The sequence below is a fragment of the Neovison vison genome, chromosome 12 (assembly GCF_020171115.1).
Source record: "Neovison vison isolate M4711 chromosome 12, ASM_NN_V1, whole genome shotgun sequence".
NCBI lineage: Eukaryota > Metazoa > Chordata > Mammalia > Carnivora > Mustelidae > Neogale > Neogale vison.
In genome coordinates, this window is record NC_058102.1 from 38,284,735 (window position 1) to 38,309,369 (window position 24,635).

The 24,635-nt window shown below is 42.1% G+C and overlaps 2 protein-coding genes across 2 annotated transcripts; both read right to left on the reverse strand.

The window, feature by feature from the left end:
• Positions 1-11,652: 11,652 nt before the first annotated feature.
• On the reverse strand, positions 11,653-13,508 carry MYF5 (myogenic factor 5). Its single transcript, XM_044228141.1, has 3 exons — positions 13,008-13,508; positions 12,250-12,325; positions 11,653-11,843 (listed from the first exon to the last, which is right to left on the reverse strand). The coding sequence occupies exons 1-3, from the start codon at positions 13,506-13,508 to the stop codon at positions 11,653-11,655; spliced, it is 768 nt and encodes a 255-aa protein (XP_044084076.1).
• An 8,275-nt stretch (positions 13,509-21,783) lies between these two features.
• MYF6 (myogenic factor 6) lies at positions 21,784-22,990 on the reverse strand. The gene is made up of 3 exons (XM_044228071.1): positions 22,472-22,990; positions 22,093-22,183; positions 21,784-21,902 (listed from the first exon to the last, which is right to left on the reverse strand). Exons 1-3 carry the CDS (start codon positions 22,988-22,990, stop codon positions 21,784-21,786), a joined length of 729 nt encoding a protein of 242 aa, XP_044084006.1.
• Between the last annotated feature and the right edge of the window lie 1,645 nt (positions 22,991-24,635).

Sequence of the window (24,635 nt, forward strand, 5' to 3'; positions counted from 1 at the left end):
CATGTATTTATTAATATTTCAGAGTTTGATTTATATAGTGAAAACATTTTAAAATTTGTATCTTCAGTTATTAATTCAGAGAGCGATGACCAAAGTTCAGAAGGGAGATGGGATGGGGAAGATATAGTTCTGGTGATGAAAGTAAGATTTTATTAAAGCTTATAAATTAATCAAAATAAAAAGAATAATGATTTTAGGTAACTAATTTAAGTAACTTTATTTAATACTGGAGCATTATATAATGTCTTATATAAACATTAATATTTGTTTGAAAATTCTAGGGTTTATCAAACTGAGTTTGAAACAACTCATTTTGGAATCTTGATTGAATATTTATTGTTAGGCAGAAACAACAAAAGTGGCTCAGTGGGTTAAAGCCTCTGCCTTCGGCTCAGGTCATGATCTCAGGGTCCTGGGATCAAGCCCCGCATCGGGCTCTCTGCTCAGCGGAGAGCCTGCTTCCTCCTCTCTCTCTGCCTGCCTCTCTGTCTACTTGGGATCTTTGTCTGCCAAATAAATAAATAAAATCTTTTTTAAAAAAAAACTAGTGTGTTTGTGTTTTCTCTAGTTCTACCTAAACATATCTTCCAGCTATGAAAGATATTGTACAAGGTGTATAATCTATTGCTATTGCTGAAGCATCTTAAGTTAAACCAGACTCTCTCTTGGGCCAACAACTTTCAGGTCCCTAAGTTAAGAAAAATTTAGTATTTAGGAGTATATGTCTCAGAATTCCCTCCTCAGTGTTTTGTATGAATTCTGCCTACCAGAATTTTTCCATGTATAGTGTGGGTTCTCTGTAATAGGAATTGATTTCAGAGCTTGATACATGGTACGTGTATAACTCATCGTAAAAACAGCTTGCAGAGCCGAGAATTAAGAACTCTGTGTTATGACTGAGGAAAATAAAGCACAGAGAGGAAAAGTGGCTTGATCAACCTTTAAGCTGGGAAACCGTGACTTGTCCAGTGTCACTCTTCTTTTGCGGCTCATTCCCTTAACTATACCCATCGCTTTCCACATTCTGTATGCTGGATCAGAAAACCAAAGAAGCCCCATGTAAACTCTTGAGCTGTTGAATCACCTCTTAAACTCAGTTAGTTGCACTAAGATGACTTTTGTGGTCATCAAGGACCCTAGGGACTTGATACCGATACAGAACATTTAACCTCCCTGGCCTGGCCAGAAATCTAATTTGAGCAGTTTTACTCTGATGCTCTATTTTTGATTGGTTAAGCCATTCATCCTGTTTGACATTGTTGTGTAGTGTTGCTATGCTTCCTTTAGCCAGCTGTCACATTCCAGCCCAGAGGTGGGTGAAATGATTCTTGTTTATTCTGAAACGACTCTTAGATGCTCTGAGTTGGCAATGTGTCAATGTAAAAGACACTTATCCTTTCAGCATAGCAAGCCTGAAAGACTTTCAAAATTCTTCGTGGAACTTAAAAAAAAAAAATTTCTTTCTGCCATTCAAATGTTGGCAGCCTGATGCAATTATTTCCAGCTCTGTTATTAATCCTGTGATTGTAAAAAGATGTCTTTGTAGTGGATACTCATTTCTTCATGTTGAATTGATTCTAAATTTGTATGAGACTATTCATATCGTATATCCTGTCCTTCTGAAAGAGATTACAACATTTAAAACAGGATGCATGTTCTGATCTACAATTAAATATGGAAAGAAGTTTGAATTCCTCCAGTAGAGGTTCTACTCATGTATACACATTGATTCAAGAATATAGAAATTGATTCAATGAGCATTCATTTTATACTTTTTATGTGCCTGAAGCAAGACTAGATATCAGGGGCTCTGGATTCAGGGGACTCATAACCTAGTAGGGAAAAAAAAAAAAACACATGCTTTTAATATTCTTTAGCCAACAACTTAGGTTCCTTCCAAAATGTGTTAAAAACTAGACTCAGTGGAGTTTTGGTTTAGTTGTCCAGAAAATCATCTCAATTCTCCTTACCACTTTTCTGTGTAGATAGTTCGTCTTTCTAGTTACTATTATCCTTATCCACAGAATGTAAAGCCAATCAAGTGATTCAAAAAGTAACTTTAAAAATCAGCAATTTTTTCAAGGAAAAAAAATATGGGAAGAGCCCAAGTGTCCATTGATGAATAGATGATGAATAGTTAAATAGATGGTAAATGGATAAAGAAGATGTGGTGTATATGCACAGTGGAATATTACTCAGCCATAAAAATGAAATATTGTCATTTGCAACAGTGTGGATGGATCTAGGAAGTATTATGCCAAGAAAAGTAAGTCAGTCAGAGAAAGACAAATACCATATGATTTTGCTCATATGTAGAATTTAAGAAACAACACAAATGATCATAGGGAAAAAAAAGAGAGAGAGAGAGAGAGAGAGAGAGAGGCAAACCAAGAAACAGACTCTTAACTGGAGAGAACAAACTGATGGTGACCAGAGGGGAGGTGGATGGGGGCATGGATGAAATAGGTGATGGAGATTAAGAATGATGAGCATTAGGTGTTGTATGGAATGTAAAATTACTAAACTATACACCTAAAATTAATATTACACTGTTTTTTAAAAAAAGTATCACACTGCATGCTAACTCAATGGAATTTAAATAAAAACTTTAAAAAAGTATATCAGAATAGCCCTACACTTAACTCATCGGAACTGCAATGTGATGGTGCATCCTTCAACTAACACTCTATTTCATTACGATACAAGTGCTAGTAAATGTATGTGTATAAACACACGGGATGAGCCCTAGGCTTATCTCATTAAATCTACACTGTGTACCAAAGAGAAAAAAAAGTCGATCCTATAGCAGCTGATCTCTTTATCATCATGCACACAAACCACTCAGATACCCAGTTATTCAAACTTTTCTTTCTCAGTAAGTCAGGTTAGCAGTTAGATATTCAATGAATTTGATCAAAAAGTATTATCTTCAGGGATCCTGGGTGGCTTAGTCAGTTAAGTGTCCGCCTTGGGCTCAGGTCATGATCCCAGGGTCTTGGGATCCAGCCCAGCCATGGGCTCCCTATTCAGCAGGGAGCCTACTTCTCCTTCTCCTCCCTATTCCTGCTCACTCACGATCTCTCTCTCTCTTTTTCAAATAAATAAATAAAATCTCAAAAATAATTTTTTTGAAAGCATTACCCTCAATGATAGATCAATGTTCTTATTTTCAAGTTACATTTACTTTACTTTGGCAATAATTTTTAAAAAACCAGAGGTATATGTATTTTACGTTACTACCGTTACTTAATTAAAGTAGTATGATTTTATCAAAGTTGGGATTTTAGAATACATTATTATATGCAATATAGTTGTTTAGGAGGATAAACTTGACTTTTAGTGAACTGAATATGGCATTACAATGCTTCACTTTTTTTTTTTTATCACATTTGAACTGTGCACAGAAGGAAAGTGTTAACATTTAATTGTCTGTGAAACATTTTGAAGGAGTTAGCTTTGATGTGCAAAAATAATAGTTACTTAGAGGACTGTAATGCTGTAAGCTTGAGACACCCAACCCAAAGAAAATTTTTTGAATAAAAAGAAAAGAAACCACCACAAATAGTGCTTAAGCTACGTCTCTGATAATATGAAGCTTTCCCTTTCTTCATAATTTACTAGGTCTCACTTATTTTAGGTCCACCTGCCTGCTATATAATCATATAATCATTCATCTTTTAGCGATTCATCAGCCCTGGCAATCTGATTAACCATTCCACAGGAAAAAAAAAAAATTGAAGAAATAGCAATTGGTACAGGCTCAAGCTGAGTTAACTCAATGCTATTCATCTGGATGAAAAGTAAAAAAAGGCAGTCAATCAGTTAAAAGTTTTAAATGTTTGATGGCTACGTATCATATAACCTTAACATCTGGATGACTGGATTTTACTCTTTATATCCAGATGTCTGGCATCATACAGACACAACCTCAGCAGTTCAATCAGTCAACAACTTTCATTGAGAACCCTGCGTGTGCTGGACAAATCAGCAGGGCCTGAAGGACAGTGTCACCTCACGCAGGGGCCATTTACAAAATCCTCCTAATTAGTCCTCCAGGCTCTACCCTCTCCCCATTCCAAACTACCAGAATACTAAAACACCATTTTCAAGATCTCTCGTGACTCGCCCAAAATACTTGCCTTGCCTCAGGTTTTCACTGAACTCTAGTCACTGCATCGGGCTATAATTGGACGGTTTACAGGAACCCCATTTATGAATTGATCAAGTTACTTTCCTCTCTGAGTGTCAGTAAGCCCTTCCTCAGCTAGAGCCTGGGGTCGGTAATATTCATCTCATTGAGCCGCTTTTGTGCTTAGATATATATTGTGCCCATCAGACGCTGAGAATATTTCTAGGGACATAGCAGTCGCTCCATGAGTGGAGGTAATTATTTTATCTACTAGTGATCAACATTAATAATACATGTAAAACCCAGTTTCTAATATAAAAGAAATGTTTAATCAAGGTCCTTTCTTAACTTTCGCTTGGGGTCAACATTTCTTTGACCTTAAAATCCCGTTGACTGTAAGATGTTCAGCTTAAAACGACTTTATGAGTAAAAAAAAAGAATCTTCATTAAATGTTGGCAAAGAATATAAAACCAAAACTGATTTCATAAATTACAGTGTGGGAAATTATACTTATTGAGGAAAAATACTATTATTTCCATTGCTGTTACTGCCATTACTTTTACAATTCCCTGTCGTGTGTGTTACCCACCAACTGGATTAACTATTGTGGGGGGAAATGAGGAAACAAAAATGATGCTAAAATTTCTGGCAGGCTTACCTAGGCAAAGATCCCGCAAAATGAAATAGGATACACAGGAGAAGATGCATCTAATTTTGTCCACGTTGGGATTGCCATCAAAGGGCAACGTTTCAGGGGCCACTGGAAATAGGAATGGCTTTCTGAAGAAAAACCTGCAGATAATATTTGGAGGATGTTTTAATGTGATTCTTTCAGTTGCAATCCACTCCATCTAGCCCATTTGTGAGATTCGTAAAGAGGGATAAGGGAATGACTTGGGCCAACAGGCAATAAAGCGGAAGGATTTTCTGGATGGTTCCAAAGATCCCCATCTCAGATATTTATTTACGAGCCTTCATCCTAAGTCTCAACCATTGAGCTTTCTTTTATTAATTATCATTCCCCGAGTATTTGTTATGTACGAGGCACTAAGCTAGCCATTTTTATGCCTCAGATCATGCATTCCTCCCAAATTCTGTGATTTATATTCTGTTACTATTCACATTTATAGGGAAGAAAACAAGGTTTTGAGAATTTAAGTAACTTACCTAAGTTCCCTCAGCTAAGTAGTGATAAATCAGTGGGGCTCAACTTCGGCTCTTGTCCAGGGCCCCGGATTTACTATAAATAGTGGACACACAGTGGGTGATGTGTTCTATTCTGTCTCTGAGTCCTCTCTATCCCACTACTGATGGGCTTCTTTTGTTGACTTAATTCATATTCCTCCATAATTTCAGCCTGTGCATAGCTTATCATAACCTCTTCAGTCCTATCAACATCATGATCTTTCAGTTTAGCTCCTATAATTAAACAGTGATCTATTTATCTGAGTCTGAACTCCTGATTAAAAAAAAACACGTTTATTTCAATGCATATATTGGAATCAAGCTATGTATTTCATAAGTGTTGATCCATCTATGGGATTGGTTACTCTCAGGTCAGATATCCACCCCTACCAGATTAAGTTACTAAAAAGGCTAATCCATGCCAATCAGAGGTTACATGCAGGGAAGCTTCCCTTAGAAATGGTATAGATGAGGCAATGGTAGAAACATCTCCACCATAGGCTCTAAGTAGGACATGAAGCTATGGAATTAGAAAAGTCCACAGTAGACCAAAAGAAAAGAGGCCACACAACAGAACCTTAAGAAATAAATGTATACAGATTGGCCAGAATTAGAGTATGAGAAATTAACAAAAAACATAAAAGTAAGAGAACCAGTAGAAAAATAGAAAATAGTATTAAAGAATTCTATGAACAAGGGAGTTTAAAAAATAAGAGTGTGTTCCACAACAACAAATGCTTCAGCAATATCAACTCATTCATATATATAACATAAAATATGCTACTGTAGTCCAGGGGACACAGGGTTGAGCGAGAAGAACAGGTCCTTGTTCACATGGCAGAAGAAACAAATGTTAATAATCATGCAAAACAATACATGATTGTGATACATGATAAGACATGCTACAGAGAAGAGGTATATGGTATTTTTTAAGGTTTTATTTATTTATTTATATGAGAGAGAGAGAGAGAGCATGAGCAGGGGTCAGGGACAGAAGGAAAAGAATAAGCAGGCTTCCTGCTGAGCAAGGAGCCCAACATGGGGCTCACAATCCCAGGACCCGGGATCATGACCTGAGTGGAAGACAGATGCTTAACTGACTGAGCCACCCAGGCATCTCTTGGGTATATAGTATTTTGAGATGATAGAATCAGAGGACATGACATTGTGAAAGAGTGCAAGGAAAACTTCGAATTGATGCCTGAGCTGACGTCAAAAGGGGATTGGAAATCAACTAGGTGAACTGGAGGAAGGAAGAGCCATGCAGACAGAATGTGGGAAGCTCCTTTGGCAAGAGGGAACACGATGGCTGATAAAGGTCCTTTAGGTGGCTGGAGTGGAGAAAGCAAGGACTTGACATTACCTCTACAAAGAGGTAATGCTTGAGATGTAGCTAGGAGATAGGCATGCAGAACTGGAGGGTGCTGTTAAGTCTGGTCTATTGTAAACCTATGTGCAATAATAAGCTGGAGGGGAAATGGGGTGATTGACATGATCAGATGAACGTTCTGAGATGATGCTTCTGGCTGGAATGGGCAGAAAAGACCAAAAGTGATATTATGCAAGATTTTTTCAGTTCACAGAGTTTGCACTTATACTGGTTTAAGGGGGAAGATAACTTGTTCACTCCAAACCTGTAAAGCCTGGCCAACCGTGGATATTCAGGTATACTGGGATCCACATACTTAATGATGTTTTCAGGAATATAATTCTTGGCATCACAGGCACAGCTTGGCTTTCTACTCTGTTGGCTTTGTTTTTAGGCAGAATTTCCAGTCTTGAGGATGAAATGGCAGCTGGCAACCTAGAGTAAAAAAAAAAAAAAATCCTCTATATTATCACACTAGCAGAAAGAGAAATTTCCCCCCCTATCGATCCAGCAAATATCCCAGGACTGACACTTGAACAACTTGGTCAACTTGGTCATGAAACAATCATTGCGGTCAAAGAAGAGGACATACTCCGAGTGAGCCCTGAATGACTTGCTCACTTCTAGAGTCAGACGGTAGAGTCAATCTCACCTGAGCGACATGGCCTGAGAAAAGAAAAGGGACAGTCCCCAGAGAGACCCTTGGATGATGTCTCCAGGAGTGGCAGACCCAGAGAAAATATGGGGTAAGGAAACAGGTTAAGAGGATCTTGTGATATTCCTGGATAGAGATAACCACAGTTTTGATGGAGAGTAGAGGTCTGAGAGCTACTTAGGAGAATAAATTTACAGGATTTTGTAATGAATTAGCCAAGAGGATAAGGGAGATTGACATATCAGGAGTCAATCCTAAGCTTCACGTTTACATCACTGGTGATACCATTCACTGAGAGACTCAGTACGGAAAGGGAGCCAGGGTAAGAGGTCAGGAGAGAGATGGAATATCATGAGTTGAATTTGGAACATATTCGGTTGGAGGTACCATTGAGACATTAGAGATGCTAGGAATATACAGGTAAAAAGATCAGGAGTGACATCTGGGCTACAAGTATAACCTTGCCCAGAATAGGAACAGTCTACTGATTTGAAAGTTGTCTTGACGATGGATAAGGAGAGTAGCAGAGCTGGATTACAGTGAATGGGTAAAATGGGTGAAAGTTAGAGAAACAGAGAAAGTATATACTAGTCAGTATGGTAGATTCAATGTGGCTACAAATTCATTATTATTTTTTCCATTGAAAAGTGGAGTTTAATTTGCTTCTCAGTGATTCCAGGCTGGCTTTAGTAACTTGCTTGACCAGAAGAATGTTCTGAGACTTCCAGTGCTAGGTCATAGGAAGCCTTGTAACCTCCGCCTGAGCTTACTGGAATCTGAGTTATGAGGGAGTCTAATTAGCCAGTCCAAATAGAGCGTTCTTAGGCAAATTATTAAACCCTTTAGCCTCAATTTCCTCATTTGCATAATGAGAAATACTCAATAATTACTAGTTGCTGCTTTATCATTAGTGCCCACTGAATCTATAATGAAATGAATTCAGTAGCATAAATGGAGGTGAAATTTGGCTTATTTTCCTCTTTATGGAGAATTATTTTATGGGATTTTAACACTATAACAATATTAGTAGCAACTATTTGTAATAGCATCACAAATGGCCATTTATCCTATTTTACAGATATGGCAAATAAAAACTGAGAAGACAGCAAGACATCATTCTAGACCTAGTTTAGACTTTAGATTGAATGCTAGATCCTCTGCTCAGCCAATGTACCATGTTAAACAACTGAATCACCAGTCAAGAAAAATACCTATAATCAGCATTCTTAAAGGAAATCGACTTAGTGTTCTATGCTTTTTGCAATGATGTGGAAACATCGAGAAGTGATATTTTCAGGGGGTACTTTGCCACTTCAGCTGGGCTTTCCTGAAGTTACAGAGAGCTGTGCTCTAATATCCTTCCCAGAAATACCACCTCTGAAAGTCATGGGATTAAATTACGACTTTAAGCTAGTAACTGTTACAACCCCAAAGAGAGCATTTCAGGAAAAACCTCTCTCAGATTCAGTAATTGTAGGAATGCCATCTTAAGGAAGAATTTGTGTACAATTTAGCCACTAACTCGTATCTTTCAAATGAGAAGAACAAAACAAAAACAAAAAACAGGGGCAATCAAGACTCCTTGATTTTTGATAGCAGCTCCCTTCCAAATAGCACTTCCCAGTTTCCATCATCTCACTAGAGTTTTCCTGCATAAACCAGTAGGCTTGTGTTTCTCAGGCACAAGTAGAGAAGAGTCTCCTTTTGACTATTTCCCAAGAGCCTCCTCCCCACACGTCTGCAGATAGTAAAAGGAACATTGTCAGTTTCTTCTAGAAGTTTGTCTGCTGATTGCATTTTCCCAACGGCTGAGGTGGGGTGGTCTGACATAAGCTCAATGACACCCCAACCGTTCACTCTAGGGGATTTCTAGATTGCCAACTCCTGTCGTTGGTTGAATATTTTGCCAGGGTCCCTTCTCACTCCTCCCCATCCACTTCCATGGAGAAGAGACTTTTCTGGGTCTGGACTACGGGAGAGCCAATTCTCGAAGCCCCCTTGTCAAAAAAGTATATATGATGATGTGTGGTATGTTGTGCCAAGCTTATTGCTGAGGAGACACCAGCCTTGGATGTTAGTACACCGGAAATGAGAATGACTGAGCAAGTTGGCGTGGACTGTGTTACCTCCAATGACACATCGATCCCTACCTAGATTCACTCCAGACCAGCAGAAGATGAACTCAACACTTGGAGGCACTATAATTTCCACTGAGAATATCAGATACATTGACAAGTTGTAGAAGTGACTGGAGTTTGCTAAGGAAAAAGTTCATTTTTATTCACTTGAGTAAAATTACACAATATTCTCTGCTTGCTTTTCTGAAATGGAACAGAGTATGGTAATGTGACTTAGAATTGAACTTGAAAAAAAACAAACGAATCTTTGGATGACTCCCTTTATTCCAATTCTACAGAGAATAGCAACAAATCTCCAACCTCTCCACAGAAGTATAAGAAAGAGTGTATACTTAGCACAGCGTCCAGTGAGGGTGAATAACTTAAATTTATACTAAAACTATGTATATATCTCTGTCATGCCTTCTTGAATTCTCCTTACCTCAACTCCTCACACTACCAACCAAGGATGAAGAAAGACTCACCTGTGTGCTTAAAGTCGGCATCCCTATTAGGCCATGATGCTAACAAAGACAGGAGGCTTCATGATTTTTTGAACTCAGCTCTTCTTCTCTTTCTTCCTTAATGGAATAACTTCCATTCTTTTAAGTCTGATGACCGGACAAGCACAAGAAAGATAATATTGGAAGGATGGGAAAAGTCTTCCCGAGAACAGTTTAATTGCCAAGCTCTGGCAAAAAGTCCATTGGATTACTGTATATAATGCAACCCTTAGCAGTTTTAAGTGAAAGTACACATTAGAGGATGAAACAATTATCTTTCCTGCCTGGGAACAGTTACTCTAGATGCTTCAAGGATATTTCCTTTTTATCTCTCTCAGCAGTAAACTTGTGAGAATTATCTCAATAATCATCTGAGCCTATTTCCTACTTAATTGTTCTTTTTTTTAATCTCAATTCTTGCTAAAGGAGATTTAAAGTGATGAACAATGAAAAATGTATGTCCATCATACACACACAGAGAGACACACACAATATGATTAATAAAATCAGAAAGGCTCTGGAAAGGAGGCCAATTGTAGTCTGTTTTACTTCACTATAGTTTAAGTTTTCTTATTATAGCACTTTAGCAATACAAAAAAAATCAGCCCAATACTTTTAAATATTTTATTGACAATATTAACATAATGTATCAAGATATTTTCAGGCAAGTAGATAAAGTAAATATGATCTAACTCATGAGCTATTAAAATGTAATGTTGTACATTCTTTTCATTGAAACATGTGGTCTTGTCCTGAATGACTTCCCCTCCACACACACATAATTTGACATTATATGGCACGGTACTCAGAGAATGGAAAAACTGTATTTAGCAGGCTCCCTTCAAAGCTGATTAAAATAGAAATGTTCTCTTCTTTTGTCACAACAGGACCTAAACTGTGTCCATGAGATGGCAAACATTCACACGCATCCACAAAGCCAACTATTTTGTTATTTTCAGCCCCATATTAAAAATTTTATGTCAGTGACCGCTAATTCCATTAGGGGTATTCTTTTTTTAAAAACATAAACCAAAATATTTCTTTCATCTGAACAATTTTATTTATGGTGGAATTTCCAAAATGTCTTATATCTTGAAATTATCCACAAAGTACTATTTTGTGCTTACACAAAAAAGAGGCATTCCTTACAAGAAAAGATAAAAAAATATACCATTAGGCAGTATTGTTATGTGTTTACTTAATACAATATCACCAAAGGGTTAATAGAAAAACAAAAGTTAAATATATTTAAAGTTTCCTGTAACTGATTTCTGGCTGTTCTAATGTTTTAAAGAAAAAAAAAATAAAGACCTAACATCAGACATAATATTTTGATAAGCAATATTTATTAAAAAAATATAAGTTAAGCATTGCAACAAGCTACCTTCAATAAATTGCCCCCTATCAGAAAGAATATTATTGGAACTATATATCTAAAGCAATAAGGAGGTAAAGAAGAAGGAGGAGGAAGTGGAGGAGGAGGAGGAGGAGGAGAAAAGAAATAAAGTATAATCACAACGGTGACTTTTGAGTTAAATACACTTTCCGTATAAAGTGGCAAGATAATATTTACAAATTTACAACTGAAAGGAAATCTTTATATACAAGTTGTCTTGCTTTTGAACTTTTGGGGCTTCCTTCCTCCTGTGTAATAGGCCCTCCTTGTAGAACTCATCTAGACTAGATTTTCAGTTCATAGCACATGATAGATGAGCCTGGAATTAGAGGCCCCTGGAGTCGCAGGCTGTGAATCCGTGCTGGCAACTGGGGAGAGAGAGGCCGGGTCCTGGAGAGGCAATCCAGGCTGCTCTGAGTTGGTGATTCGATCCACTATGCTGGATAAACAATCCAAGCTGGATAAGGAGCTTTTATCTGTGGCATATACTAAGAATACAAGGAGAAAACCATTAAAAAAAAAAATCCCAAATAGAGAGACTTGCTTATGTGGCCTCTTAAACCATAGGTCAGCAACTTTGACATCCAGAGGTCAGGTGGTCACAGAAAGCCTGTTGTAGAAATTTGCAACAAATATCTAGCAATTCACGGGGGTGAACAGGGAGTGAAGAAGCCCTTTGGTAAAATTTCAAGCAAAAGTGCATATGTGTGCATCTGTTAGGGGGATTTTGAACAAAAGATGTGTGCCTATTTTGCTGCACCAAAACCTCTCCATTAGGAATCCTCTCTTCTATTCCCTTCCCCAATACAGCCTGGAAAACCAGACTCTGCTTTGACAGGCTCAACTGTGAAGTTGAACTGATTTTGAAATTCCTCTGAAGTCATCAATTCTTACCATTTGGCATATCAGGGCAGTAGATGCTCTCAAAACTGCTGCTTTTTCTGGACCAGACCGGACTGTTACATTCAGGCTATAATACAAGACACAAAGGAAGTTTGTTTTCAGGCCTTGGCAAAAAGATGCTCCGAACTAGGGTGGCGCTGGGCTTGACCACTAGCTCCATGCATTGACCACTCTCAATCACCTTCATTGCCTCCATTTAGGAAGGGTTGGACCTCGCCAAATTGTAAGGGCACCGAGGTCAATCTCTGTGCTTGAAGAAGAGGAGAGCAGCGGCAAAGGGAAGAGGGCGGGGGTGGAATTCAGCAGCAATCTGCATTGGGTTAACCATGCAAAATGGATTGGAGTAGAAGGAAGCCACACTAATTCAGGGAGAGAATACTTTCCCAGGGCAAAAACACATTAAAACCTGGCAACGATGGGGAAAATGCCCTCCAAAAAGAATGCATCGATATCCCTTTCCAGCCAGGCCTCAGCAAAGCAGAGATGGGGGGCCATGTTATTGATCATTTGCACCCACCTGTCTCATATAACAACTCTCTCCTACAATGTTCACCTGGAACCTGGGAAGAAGTCAAACTAAAATCCTGTTCAACAGCTGTTTCCTGGCATCTTTCTAATTGTGGCACCCCTTCTCTAGCACCCCCCCCAACTACCAAGCAATAACCATTGAATATTTCGTTGCCACTCCTGGTTTAAATGAGATGTAAGAAATTTTGGAAAAGACTGGGGTGACCAGCGCTATCTCTTACCATGCCGTCAGAGCAGTTGGAGGTGGGGCTGGTGGGCTCGGAGCAGCTCTGTCCTGGCAGGCTGTAGTAGTTCTCCACCTGCTCCCTCAGCAGCTCCTGCAGGCTCTCAATGTAGCGGATGGCATTCCTGAGGATCTCCACCTTGGGCAGCCTCTGGTTGGGGTTGGTCGTGGTGCACCTCTTGAGCGTCTCGAAAGCCTGGTTGACCTTCTTCAGGCGTCTCCTCTCACGCATGGTGGCCGCCTTCCGCCGATCCATGGTGGTCGACTTTCTCTTGCATGCTTTGCAAGCCCACATGAGACAGTGTCCAGCCTGGTGGTGGCCTGTAGGTGCTCGCACGTGCTCGTCCTCGTCTGAGCCTTGCAGCTCTGGTTTGTGCGCCCCGAAGGCAGCTCCTCTTGGCTCAAACTCATCCCCGAACTCGCCCTCAGGGGACGGGATGCAGGAGCCTTCATAGAAGTACTCAGACGGCGAGAACTGGCAGCCGTCCATCATTTCCATCCTTTGCGGTGAAGCAAGTGGTGCACCTGGACAGCTGCGAGAGATACAGGGGAGAGACGGAGTCTGGCGCCGCTGTGGGCCAGTGAATCCCCGGGAGGAGCTCCCTGGTCGGTTTCTCCGGTAATTAACAAGGGCAAACGCCTGGCGGCCTGGGTCGGGTGTGCTGGGGTTGGGGCTCTTTATATATTCTTGGGGGAGGGAGGCCGGCCCCAGTGGCCAGGCACTATTAGCATATCCCACCACAACCCCCGCAGGGGCTGTCTGGGCGAACCTCCGCCTTTCCTCTAGAGACAATTTGCTGTTTACAGCCCCTTTTGACGCTAATGGTTTTACTGCATTTCTGCTGGGGCGGGGGATCCGACCCGCTTATTCGCACTCTATAGGTTACCTAAACCAAGGGATCACTTAAAGAGTGGTAGAGACAAAGGGACGAAGTCCATCCAACCTTTTGGGATTGCTCATACATCAAAAAATATTAAAAAAAAAAAACACACCCTACTATAAGCTGAAACCAAAAGCCGACCCGCCTTCCCAATCTTGGACATGAGGAATTAGCTTATTTTTTGGTGTTTGTTTCTCTTCTACATGAACTTTAATTATCTCGGGAATTTTTTCAGTCAGTGGATCGAATAACGGTTGCTAAAAACTTTGAAGCAACACTTTGAATCATGGAGTGAATCTGGATTTTTAAAAATCTATTTTGCTCTGGTCAGCTGGTCACTCTATAGGCTCTGCGTTATTGGAGGACGGGCAGGGAGGTTTCTTTTTTCCCAAGACAGGGCTCACTCTGAGTTCTGCTTATCTAAAAGGAGGTGGGCTCAAGGGCCAGGTGATGCGAACCGTCCTCCCTTCCCTTCCCCGGCTGCACACGTTTACTGAGCGCTTCTGCCCTTGTACTAGGCCTGTGCTAGACCTGGTACAGATCTGGCAGTTTCGTGCTGACTGCACCTCTGTGATTTGTACTGGAAGAAACTGAGTTTTAGACGGCGACCTCTCTTTCCAGGGGCGAGTTTCCTTTCTCCCCTTTCTGCTCCGCCCTGCCATTTCGACAGACTAAACAGCCAAGCTGGGCTTCGGGGTCGCTAATTTTCTGCTTTCAGGCGAGCTAACACCGTTACAGATGCGTCCCAGCTGCCAGCACAGCAATCCTTCTCTGCTCGTGTAAAATTTCCAGCTCAAACCTTGAGTAACTTCACACACTTTGGTGACAAAAACCTTCCAGAAAAGTAATCGCATTAGGGTCTGTGGAACTTTGGTGGGTAGGAGAGAAGAGAGGGCTGCCATTTATGTAAGAATCAGTCTATTAATTGGCGTTTGCCAATGCTCCTCCACCTTTAACCTACTTCCAGATCTCTCAGGGCGGGGATGTGAGGGGAAGCTGCTGTTCATGGACAGGAAAAAACGATTCCTTAAGGTCTAGGCACATAGACTTAAGTAGCCTGGAGATTTAGACAGGGGCTGTGGCCCGGTTAAAATAGGAGGGAGTGTTTTCATCACCATCTTCAGTCATCCAGTCCAGTAAGGGTTGTGGCTGGTGGGGCAGCGGGGGCGGGGAGGGCGCTTTCTTGTATTACTTATTCCTAAAATTATTTTCCTCAAGCAACCCTGGTTGGCTGATCCCAAGTCTGTAGGGATCAGAGAAGTTCTAACTTTTTCAGGGTGACATCCACTCTCCAGTGTGAAGGTTCAGAAAAACAGGGGTGGTAAAATGTCAGTCACTAAGGTTAGCTTCTACCTGCAGGGCTACCCTTTCCCACATTCATTCATCCCTAAGACAAAGACACCACCACACCCCTCACCTCTTGAAAAATCAAGCTCCTTTTTCACACCAACGGGCTGCTTAATCGTCTGGCCAGTGGGAAATCCGTCTGCACCTTATTTAGGACTATTAACAAGTGGATGCCTTTGAAATGAATAGGGTACTGAGGGCTACACTAGATGAAGGAGTCAAGTTCCTGAAGGACCCAGGCGGAGTCTAGACTCCATCCACAGCGGTGAAAGCATTGGAATTGCATACACATTGCTACCTCTGAATTACAACTGTGGGAGATAATCTCAGCCAGGGAGTCACACAGGTTCCGGCCATCAGCAATACCCCCACTTGCTCCGAATGTGCAGCACACACCTGACGCACAGAGTTATGATTTGGGCGCAAATCAACTTGCCCTTCCAAGTTTAAGTGGAAGACGTTATCCTCGCCTTTCCGCTGATTTCTTTACATCAGGCGCCTCCTGTGCTCTGTACCCAATCCCTCAGCGCGGGATATGTGTAGTAAACAATTATTAAGATTTTTCTATTTGCCGAGCACTGTTCTCATCCCTTCCTTGTGTTCATTCATTTCCTACGGTCGACGACGCAGGGAGGGGGACTGTTTATTAGATCCATGTTTAGAAGACGGTAACCAAAGCTCAAGGGGAAAGTAATCTGCCCCCAGTCACGCAGGGTTGGAACTGGGCATCCTGATTCTTAGGGCTCCTAGAGGTGAATTTTGTTTGTTTTCTTGTCCATTCCGACTCAGTGCGCGCGCTTGGCGCTGCAGCAGACCCTCGCCCGAGCTGGTGCCGCTCGCCCTTCCCTCCGCGCGGGGCCTGGGAGATGCTGTCACTTAGGAGGCTCTGTCAGTAAGGGCGGTTCTGCGGGGTTAGGGCAGTCTTGGGTAAGGTGATCTCAAAACAAATTTACCAGAGTGCCGCGGGCGAGTGGAACTAAAGAAGCCGCGAAAACACAAGCGCCCGGAGGCTTAATGGGACTTGTTGGTCAGGGGAAACAAGGTCCGGGGTTGAGGACCCTTGGGACTCAAGCGCTGAAAATAGGATCTCAAAACGCCGGAGTGAAAAAAACGAGACAAAACTTAAACCGCTGTCAGTGGTGGGGGCGGGAGGGTGAGGAGGAGGGGGAGGAGAGAGCAAAACAAAACAAACACACACAAAAACGAGAGACAGTATACAAAGGGAAAAGGAAGCCAGTGTTTGCAAGATGGCTGGGATCCCCCGGTACTGGAGGGATTCTGCTGCTCTTTTCCGACGGGAAACTGCGTAAGGGAAAATGAGGAACTGGGTGAGCCTCGAGAGAAAAATACTTTTTTGGAGTGGGGAAATTGAACAAAGCAGAATGAAAAAAGTTGAAAATCACTAAAAGAGAGAGAGAGAGAAAGAGAGAGAGAGATCTCCTGATTATTTGGGTGCTCTTACTTAAAATCAGACTAGACTGACTTTTGTTCCTCATCCAAAAGAATAAAAATACAAGCAGTGGTTCACTCTTTCTTGAGAAGTGAATTTCCTCCGTGCAGAGGAAACTCCTAAGTATTTAATATGCAACCACGTTGTTAGAAATGACATCCCAGCACTAACTATAGGAAAACCTTACAGTAGGCAGATGAAGGGAAGACAGTAAGCCATGCATGGGGTTATAAATGAATGCCACCCAAGGTTTTCATGAAGTATATCAATAATTAAAATATTTTTTCACTTAACATTTTGAAGGAAAATAAATGCATGTTTGACTTTCTTACAGTTTAGACTCAACAGGTTTAAACTGCATAGACCTTTAAGTAATCACCAACCTTTTTTTTTTTGAGAACCTATTTTAATTTAAGTATTATGGCAACAGTCCTAGTGTTGATGGACAGACTCCACCAGCAATACGATGCTCAGAGCTCCCTTTCCTAGCAAATTTTGTCTACCCTAGGAATTCTGCATTATTCCAAATTTTCTGTGATTCTCTCAATGAGAGAAACCAAATACACATAGAAAGATGAGTCCATTTCAATTGCTTCTGCCTCTATCTGAGACCCTTATCAATTCCTGGACAAAGGGAGCTGTTCTAGAGATTTTTTGCTTATTGTATATGACTTCACAATGTGCTAAACAATTTTAAACTGCTATTAACTCTGGGAACCAGGCACACCTAAGTAAACACATTAGTACCTGCCAAAGCTGCTGGAAGAATTTGTGGAGAAGACAGCTGAGGAAGACATTGGCCTCTGCTTGGATTCGAAGACTCCCAGGAGAGATCAAAGGCCCATGGAGGGACTTTGAGCAGCCTTGAGAGTAGAGAAAGGAGCCAGTCCTTGCAGCATTATCTTTGTTTCAGCACATGGCATAGCCATTCTGAACTCAGAAGCCAGGTTGACTCTGAACTAGGCTTGCAAAAAATGTCCTTTTCAGAACGAAACCTTTAGGGCTGAGAGTCATCTTTTTATAACACTGCTTTTTTTTTTTTTTTAAAGATTTTATTTATTTATTTGACAGAGAGAAATCACAAGTAGATGGAGAGGCAGGCAGAGAGAGAGAGGAGGAAGCAGGCTCCCTGCTGAGCAGAGAGCCCAATGCGGGGCTCGATCCCAGGACCCTGAGATCATGACCTGAGCCGAAGGCAGCAGCTTAACCCACTGAGCCACCCAGGCGCCCTATAACACTGCTTTTGAGGGTAAGGGAGTGACTGGAGGGGTCTGTTGGAGATACGTCTTGAAGGCTTGGCTCTTTGAGGAAGCACTATGTCATTCCTAACTTACTAATGCATTAGATTAGGAAATGAGATATTCAAAAGTCAAACTTAACTATATTTAAATATATCTTTCTCAGAGAATTTTGAGATAAATAAAAGATATAAAATATTGCTTACTAAGAGAAAAGCATGAACAGCTATATTCTAACTTTGAGTCAAAAATGTCTTAGTAAGGACAGAGTTCAGTTTAGCAACCCAAGACTCCTCTGGCAGTCTCAAGGGTAGTTGAGATCATTGAATTTCAGCACCATGCTCCCATTCGCCACACACAGGAAGGAGTCTGATATATCTATATCTATATCATCTATATCTATCTCCATCCATTAGACATAAATGAATTTCCATTATTTTTAGGGTTGGATTTCAGTGATTCAGGTGTGATGATTAAAGTTAGTTTGAAAAAGCTGGCATTTGATCTTTCATAAATTATTTGTATAGTAATATATAAAAAGAAAATAACTCATTTTAAAAATATTTGATAACTTTATGGCTACTTTGGGAAAGAGACTCAGTTTAAATCCCAAATTGTTTATCTTTACCAAGTTATTATATCTTGATTTTCTGCTTCCATGGCCCTGTTTGTTTTGCCTTTGGCCTTAGTAGAGATTATCATCATTAATATGAAATAAAAACATTTTAATTGCAAACACACCAAGGATTTCATTGGAAAACCTAATATGTCAACTATAGCAGTGGAGGTCACATGAAGTCTTTGGGAAATATTTGCTCTATTTAATGAAGAAACCTCTATAGGCAACTTACTCCAAACAATTTCTCAAGTTACCTAGCTAGGGGAGATAGAGAAGATTTGCTTTGTAAAGACTGAATAAAATCCATCAAGCAAATAAAGTCCATGAATTGATAAAAAACATTCTGCTGCTAAATAGTTTATAGTACAGAGCTTATTATAAATACATGTGCAATCATAAAGTAAATGAATTCACCTGGTTAATTATGACATTTGATTTCAGTTGTGGCATGAATCTGTGGCACACGTATATACCTGTATCTTATTTTATATATATACTATATATAATATGTAATGTGTATACATATAGCAACAAACATACATACATACGTACACACACATTTTAGGGAAATTCTCTATTGATTCTCAAGAAAAAAATCATAGATACATAATAAGCATGATGGAGACCACTCATACTCATATTCATACACATGTTCTGATTGGACAATTTGCAATGCTCTACACTTTATCTTTAATTAAACTACTGCCCTAATTTGGAGTTGGCTAGCTAACCACTCTTGTGAAAGAACATTTGGAAAATAATTGCTAAAGAGAGCCAAACTGTCCTAGACCATAAATGTTCTTTCTTATTTGCCAAAGGCTTCTCTTTCAGGCCACAAGCAGTCGGGCCAAGGGGCTGGAAACCACTGGTATTTACTTGCTCTAAGCCCTGACTCTTTGCTTACAAATCCAAGAAACACTTTCTTCCAAAGAAACCTTTCCCCGGAAGAAGTAACAAGTTTCTCTCACTCAAGCAGTTGTAGGATTCTGAGTGAATATGTAAAGTGCTAAGAACGAGTCTTTCATATTGCTACTGATTTCATTGTTATTAATACTTTTCCCAAATAGCACTTGCAAGGCAGACTGTATTTGAAGGGACTGTGGCTTTTGGTGGAAGAAAACATTTGGTGGTCAAAGTAGATTTACTGATGAAAAATAAGGAGAGCCCACATTTAGTGCTTGGGGTTCTGCTTTGGCTAAATTCTTTATGTGCTTCAACTCACTGAAATCTTCACACCCCTGAATTAAGCACCATTATTGTTGTCTATTATTTTATAAGTGAGGAACCCGGAAGAAGAGAGGAGCTGGAATAGCCCAAGAATACACAGGAGCAACCCGGATTCAATCCAGGTAGGCAGTGCGCACAGCAACTCAGCCCTTTGCAGCCCCTCACATTCCCGCCTGCTTTTTTCAAATCTCTGAGAGAGATTATATTTCAATGTCGGTTTTCTCTATGAACCTTTCTGCACTCTATAAACCTTCTAGAAGAAACGAGAATTATCCGAGTGCTGGGAAGGCAGAGTAACTATTACCCCAGCATGAGGCCTTTAGAGAAAGATAAGGGGCACGATACTGCTCCGTGCCTGCAGGGGGCGCTGTCTGTGGTGGTATCTGGAACTTGTGTGGTGTGCAACAGGAACGTCCAGACTGTTGGGCTGGGAAATAGCGAATTCGGTTTGATTTTCACATTTGTAAACTGAGGACCAGCTGTGGGGAAAAAGAGGGAGGAAGAAGTCAGGGGTGGGGAGGAGTGTTGGAGGGAAGGTGCCGTTTGCAGAACGTAAGCGAGAAGTAGCGATTCCAGAGAAATGGCTGGCCCTCTCCCCCGCTTCACTTCCCACTGCGATTCTTGGTGGTCGTCCCTTCCTGAAGTTACAGGATAAACAAACCTGGCACACGTTGTAAAATCCTGGCCGTGAGGAGCTCCTGCGGCTTCAAGCTTCTCTGGGGGCTTTGCTATTTGGTCCAGCTAAGAGGTTTCATGTGTGTTGTTGTTGTCTTTTGCCCTCAGCCATTTAACCCTTCCCTCTCTTGAAGCAACCTGTCCTTCAAAGAAGCCCCCCCGCCCTCCAGAGACAAATTGTTCCCTTCTTTTATCTTTCTATTTGCAAAACAAACCCCAGCCCCCGAGGCCTGGAGGATATGCCCGTCTTTTAACCGGTCTAGTTCAAGAAAACTAGGGAAGGGCCAACGACCTGGCTGGGAGGCCCGTGCAGCCCCTGGCTCCTCCTGCGAAGGCTTCTTCGAGAAGGGCCCGGCCTGAAAAGTCAAACAGGGAGAGAAATGTGGGCTCAATTAGCTGAAGAGATTTTTAGGCGGATACAAGTTTTTGTGTGGCTATCTCTTGCAAAGTGAGATTTTTTACTGGACTGAAAATCCATTTGTTAACTCTGGGTAAGTAAATCTTGCTCAGATCTCCAGGTAGAGGACGGTGAAAAAATAAAAAGGATGCTGATAAAAGAGAAATGGGCAGATTCCTCCTGGATATTCTTCACTTTTAACCCCAAGTGTGAGGTCTATAGGAGATAGAAAAGTGAACAATTTAATTCAGACCCAGGAAAACAACTCATGTTCTTCCCTTACAGTCAGCCTTTAAGAACACACTCAAATAAATGGGCTTGTGTGGCGTCTTCGGTAAAAAACGGCTCCTCTTTATTTACGTGCACCTGCGCCCAAACATATTTTCTCAGATGAATCAAATCAGGACCAGCTTTGTCCATAAAGAAACTTATTTTTTAATATTACAATATCAGGATCCTCGCACATTTTATATGCAATCCGTCACTCCACATTTAAAATAATATTTCTTAGGTTTACATAAAAAATGAAAGTACTAAGATTATTTACAAAAAATACATTCAATACCACTAACATTTAGAGGCAACGTTCCCACTTGGCTTCAGACAGGAATGAACGTCTTTTGGACATGGCACAAAGGGATCCCCGGAATCAAAGGAAGAGGTTACAGAACTAACCACACAAACACAGAGTAAGGGGCTAGGGCTAAGCCACTCGCGGTTCCAGAAGTAAAAGCCCAAAGCCGAAAAGGCTTTTTCATCTGAGCGTGCACAACAGTTTCTGAGAAGTTTCTTTGTGAACAGGTCTCCTTCCCTTTCATAAACTCCTGGGTCTGCGCTCCTGAATGTTAATGTAATGTGACCCAGGCTCCAGGATTAGGCGAAGGAGGGAGGGCGGGGGTCTTCCTGCGCCGTGGAGGACATCCCACACTCCGGCCGCGAGCTACTTCTCCACCACCTCCTCCACGCAGGGCAGTTTGCGTTCCTCGGAGGAAATACTGTCCACGATGGAAGACAGGCATCGAAGGCTACTCGAGGCTGACGAATCGATGCTTGCCCCTCCTGAGTTCAGAAAAAGAAAAAACAGTCAAGCACAGCATCCCGGGGGGGAAGGAAGTAGGAGGCAGCTCCGGGCCCCGCGGGAGGACCTCGGCCCAGCGCGTCCCGCCGTCCCTGCGAGCCCTTTCTTCCCTTCCACCCCAGGCCCCTCCCGGGATATTCTCCAGTACGGCCCAGTGCCCTTTTACTTTACCTTCCTTGGCAGTTATCACGAGCCCCCTGGAATGATCCGAAACACTTGGCCACTGGGAGCTGCAGGTGCGCAGGAAATCCGCACCCTCAAGCTGGAGAAAAACCAAGGCCGCAGATTAGGAAAGAAACCTCGGTTCCGGGGAGGGAGTGGGGAGGTTCTGTGGGGGTGTTTCCCCTACTTCCTCGGCCGGGGACGAATTTCCTGCCTACTGCAGGCACCCCGAGTTCACGGGTCACTGGGGGTTCACTGGAGAGGGAGCGGGAGGGGCGGGCGAGGAAGGGGAACTGGGAAGGGAGACGGAGCAGCTGGAGGTTAAGGCCCCGAGGAAAGCGTCTAACCAGCCGGCGCATTCCCCTGTCCTAGCAGCATCTGGGCTTACATTCTCTTGCTTGGGTCTGTAGCTGAAGGGGTCCACCCCTAGCTCCTGCATTTTTTCCTGCTGATCTAGCTGATGGAGCAGGTCCTGCAGCCGCTCGATGTAGCTGATGGCACTCCGCAGAATCTCCACCTTGGGCAGCCTCTGGTTGGGGTTGGCCACAGTCCGCCGCTTCAGTGCCTCGAAGGCCTCGTTGATTTTCTTTAGTCGCCTCCTCTCGCGCAGGGTGGCAGCTTTCCGCCGGTCCGTGGGGGCCGATTTTCTCTTGCAGGTCTTGCAAGCCCAGATCAGACACTGGCCCGGGCAGTGGGGGGGCTGCAGGCCCGGGGGCGCCAGGACGTGCTCCTCTCCGCTACTGTCGCTCCCACCTTCCGGGGGCATTTGGTCCTGGCAGGGGGACAAGGTACCATCACTCCCTGGGTACAAAGGAGAGCCCTCGGCCACTTCTAATGGCTGCAGAGTAACATTTTCCCCGTCCAAGTAGAAGAAATAGGAGCCAGTTTCAAAAAGGTCCATCATCATGTTCTCCTCCTTGGCCTCTGACTCGGTTTGAACTGGGTGATGGGCTCAAAAACCCAGAGGAACCACCCAGATGGCATTTAATTAGTGCGGTGACATAAGTCGCCCCAGCTTTATATATAGTAGCTCCTGAAACTCAATCCAACTTTTAGCTGTCATGGAGCATCAGTCTCCCAATGTGATCACAGCCAGTGCTCTCCGGAATATCTGGTTTGAAAGAAAACTGAGAAGTGTCACCACCAGGACGACAGGACAATCTGTGTGCAGAACAGGTTAAAACAAAATACTCCAGGGAGAATCCTACAATTTAAATAAAACGTTTGAATGTTTCCATTTAAGACAGTTTAGGTGCTAACCTGTTTACTGGACAACTTCAAAACAACTGGGGATTTACACTGCTCTGTTCCCCTCCCCCAGGCTCATCTGAATTCTAAGTATAGACCCATGATGAAAGATTTCAGAGGCAATAGCCATTGCTCCAAAATAGCCTGGTTAATATTTGCAGAGTGGTTCAGCTCTTTTCTCTGTCCTGCCTGTCAAAAAGATGCTATTCCTGTGATTAAAACCATTACAGTCCTTCAAAGTTATACATGACTTTCAGGCTTCAGCCTCAATAGCAGCAGGTAAATCTCTTTCCTCTCTTTTACTAAGGCTGATAAGATGATTTGGGAGCTGGAGGGGTGGCTGAAGGGTGCTCAGATTCCTTCTCTGGCTATCTGCTTTGGTGGGGTGGCAACCAAGATCCGAATTCTGTACCCATCCCTAACGGGGAGCCGTGGTGTGGTACCAGTGAGGTAAGGGGTGGCAGAGGATGGGGTTGTAATACACGGAATCACTTCTTTGAAAACAGTTTTAGTGGAAACAAGACTCACACCATAGCTATTTGCTATTTCAGAATATTCTGTGCCCTCCCCCTACCCCAAGGTTCCCCCATTATGGCTCCTACTCTGCACACTGTTCTCAGGGCTTGGTGGTTCACATCCTGATACCCATTGACTCCAAATAAGTTGTTGCATAGGATTCAGGTGAGAAAGGTGGCAACCAAGGCCCAAGCAAGGATTACCAATTTTAGTTGTAGCCCGCCATGGTCCCGTGGTCGGGAACATAATACAATATAAGGATGAAGGAGAGCATCTCTAGATGGGAGAGAACCCCCTTCAAGTCCTAGCTAAGGTAATTTCAATTTATGTGTACATAGACAAGTACTAGTTCTGGATTGCTCCAGGATACTAACAGTTGTATTATAGAATTTTGTAGAGTGTTGACTCCAATGGTGTCATGCTTGGGAAGCACTTAGCCTTATATCGGCTGCTTGATGAACATTAGTTAGCACTAAAAGCATAAGGCTCTGTGCGGGGCTAAGACCATTTTGTACGAAGGAAAGAAAACACAGCTATTGCAAAGCATTTTTTTTCTTTTTTATTATTGCATTCTTTTCTTTTCCTTTCTCTTTCCTTTCTTTTGCTTTTCCCTCCCCAAGATGTGCACCCTTCACCTGTAAATGGCCTTTGGGATGACAGTCAACCTTGGTTTTGTCCGCAATAGTCAGTGCCTGAAAAAGTAGATGGAAACATAAGGTCTTCCTATTCTACCCCCAAGTAGGGATAATTATAGGCTGTGTTCAACATGACTTTATCTTTTAGATGAC

Coding starts and splice junctions, on each gene's coding strand:
- MYF6 (XM_044228071.1), bottom strand. CDS start 22,990: ATGATGATGGACCTTTTTGAAACTGGCTCCTATTTCTTCTACTTGGAC. Junction 22,184..22,471: donor ACAGACCCAAGCAAGAGAAT/GTAAGCCCAGAT, acceptor GTTTTTCTCCAG/CTTGAGGGTGCGGATTTCCT. Junction 21,903..22,092: donor CGTGATAACTGCCAAGGAAG/GTAAAGTAAAAG, acceptor TTCTGAACTCAG/GAGGGGCAAGCATCGATTCG.
- MYF5 (XM_044228141.1), bottom strand. CDS start 13,508: ATGGAAATGATGGACGGCTGCCAGTTCTCGCCGTCTGAGTACTTCTAT. Junction 12,326..13,007: donor CCAACTGCTCTGACGGCATG/GTAAGAGATAGC, acceptor CTTGTATTATAG/CCTGAATGTAACAGTCCGGT. Junction 11,844..12,249: donor CTGCCCTGATATGCCAAATG/GTAAGAATTGAT, acceptor TTGTATTCTTAG/TATATGCCACAGATAAAAGC.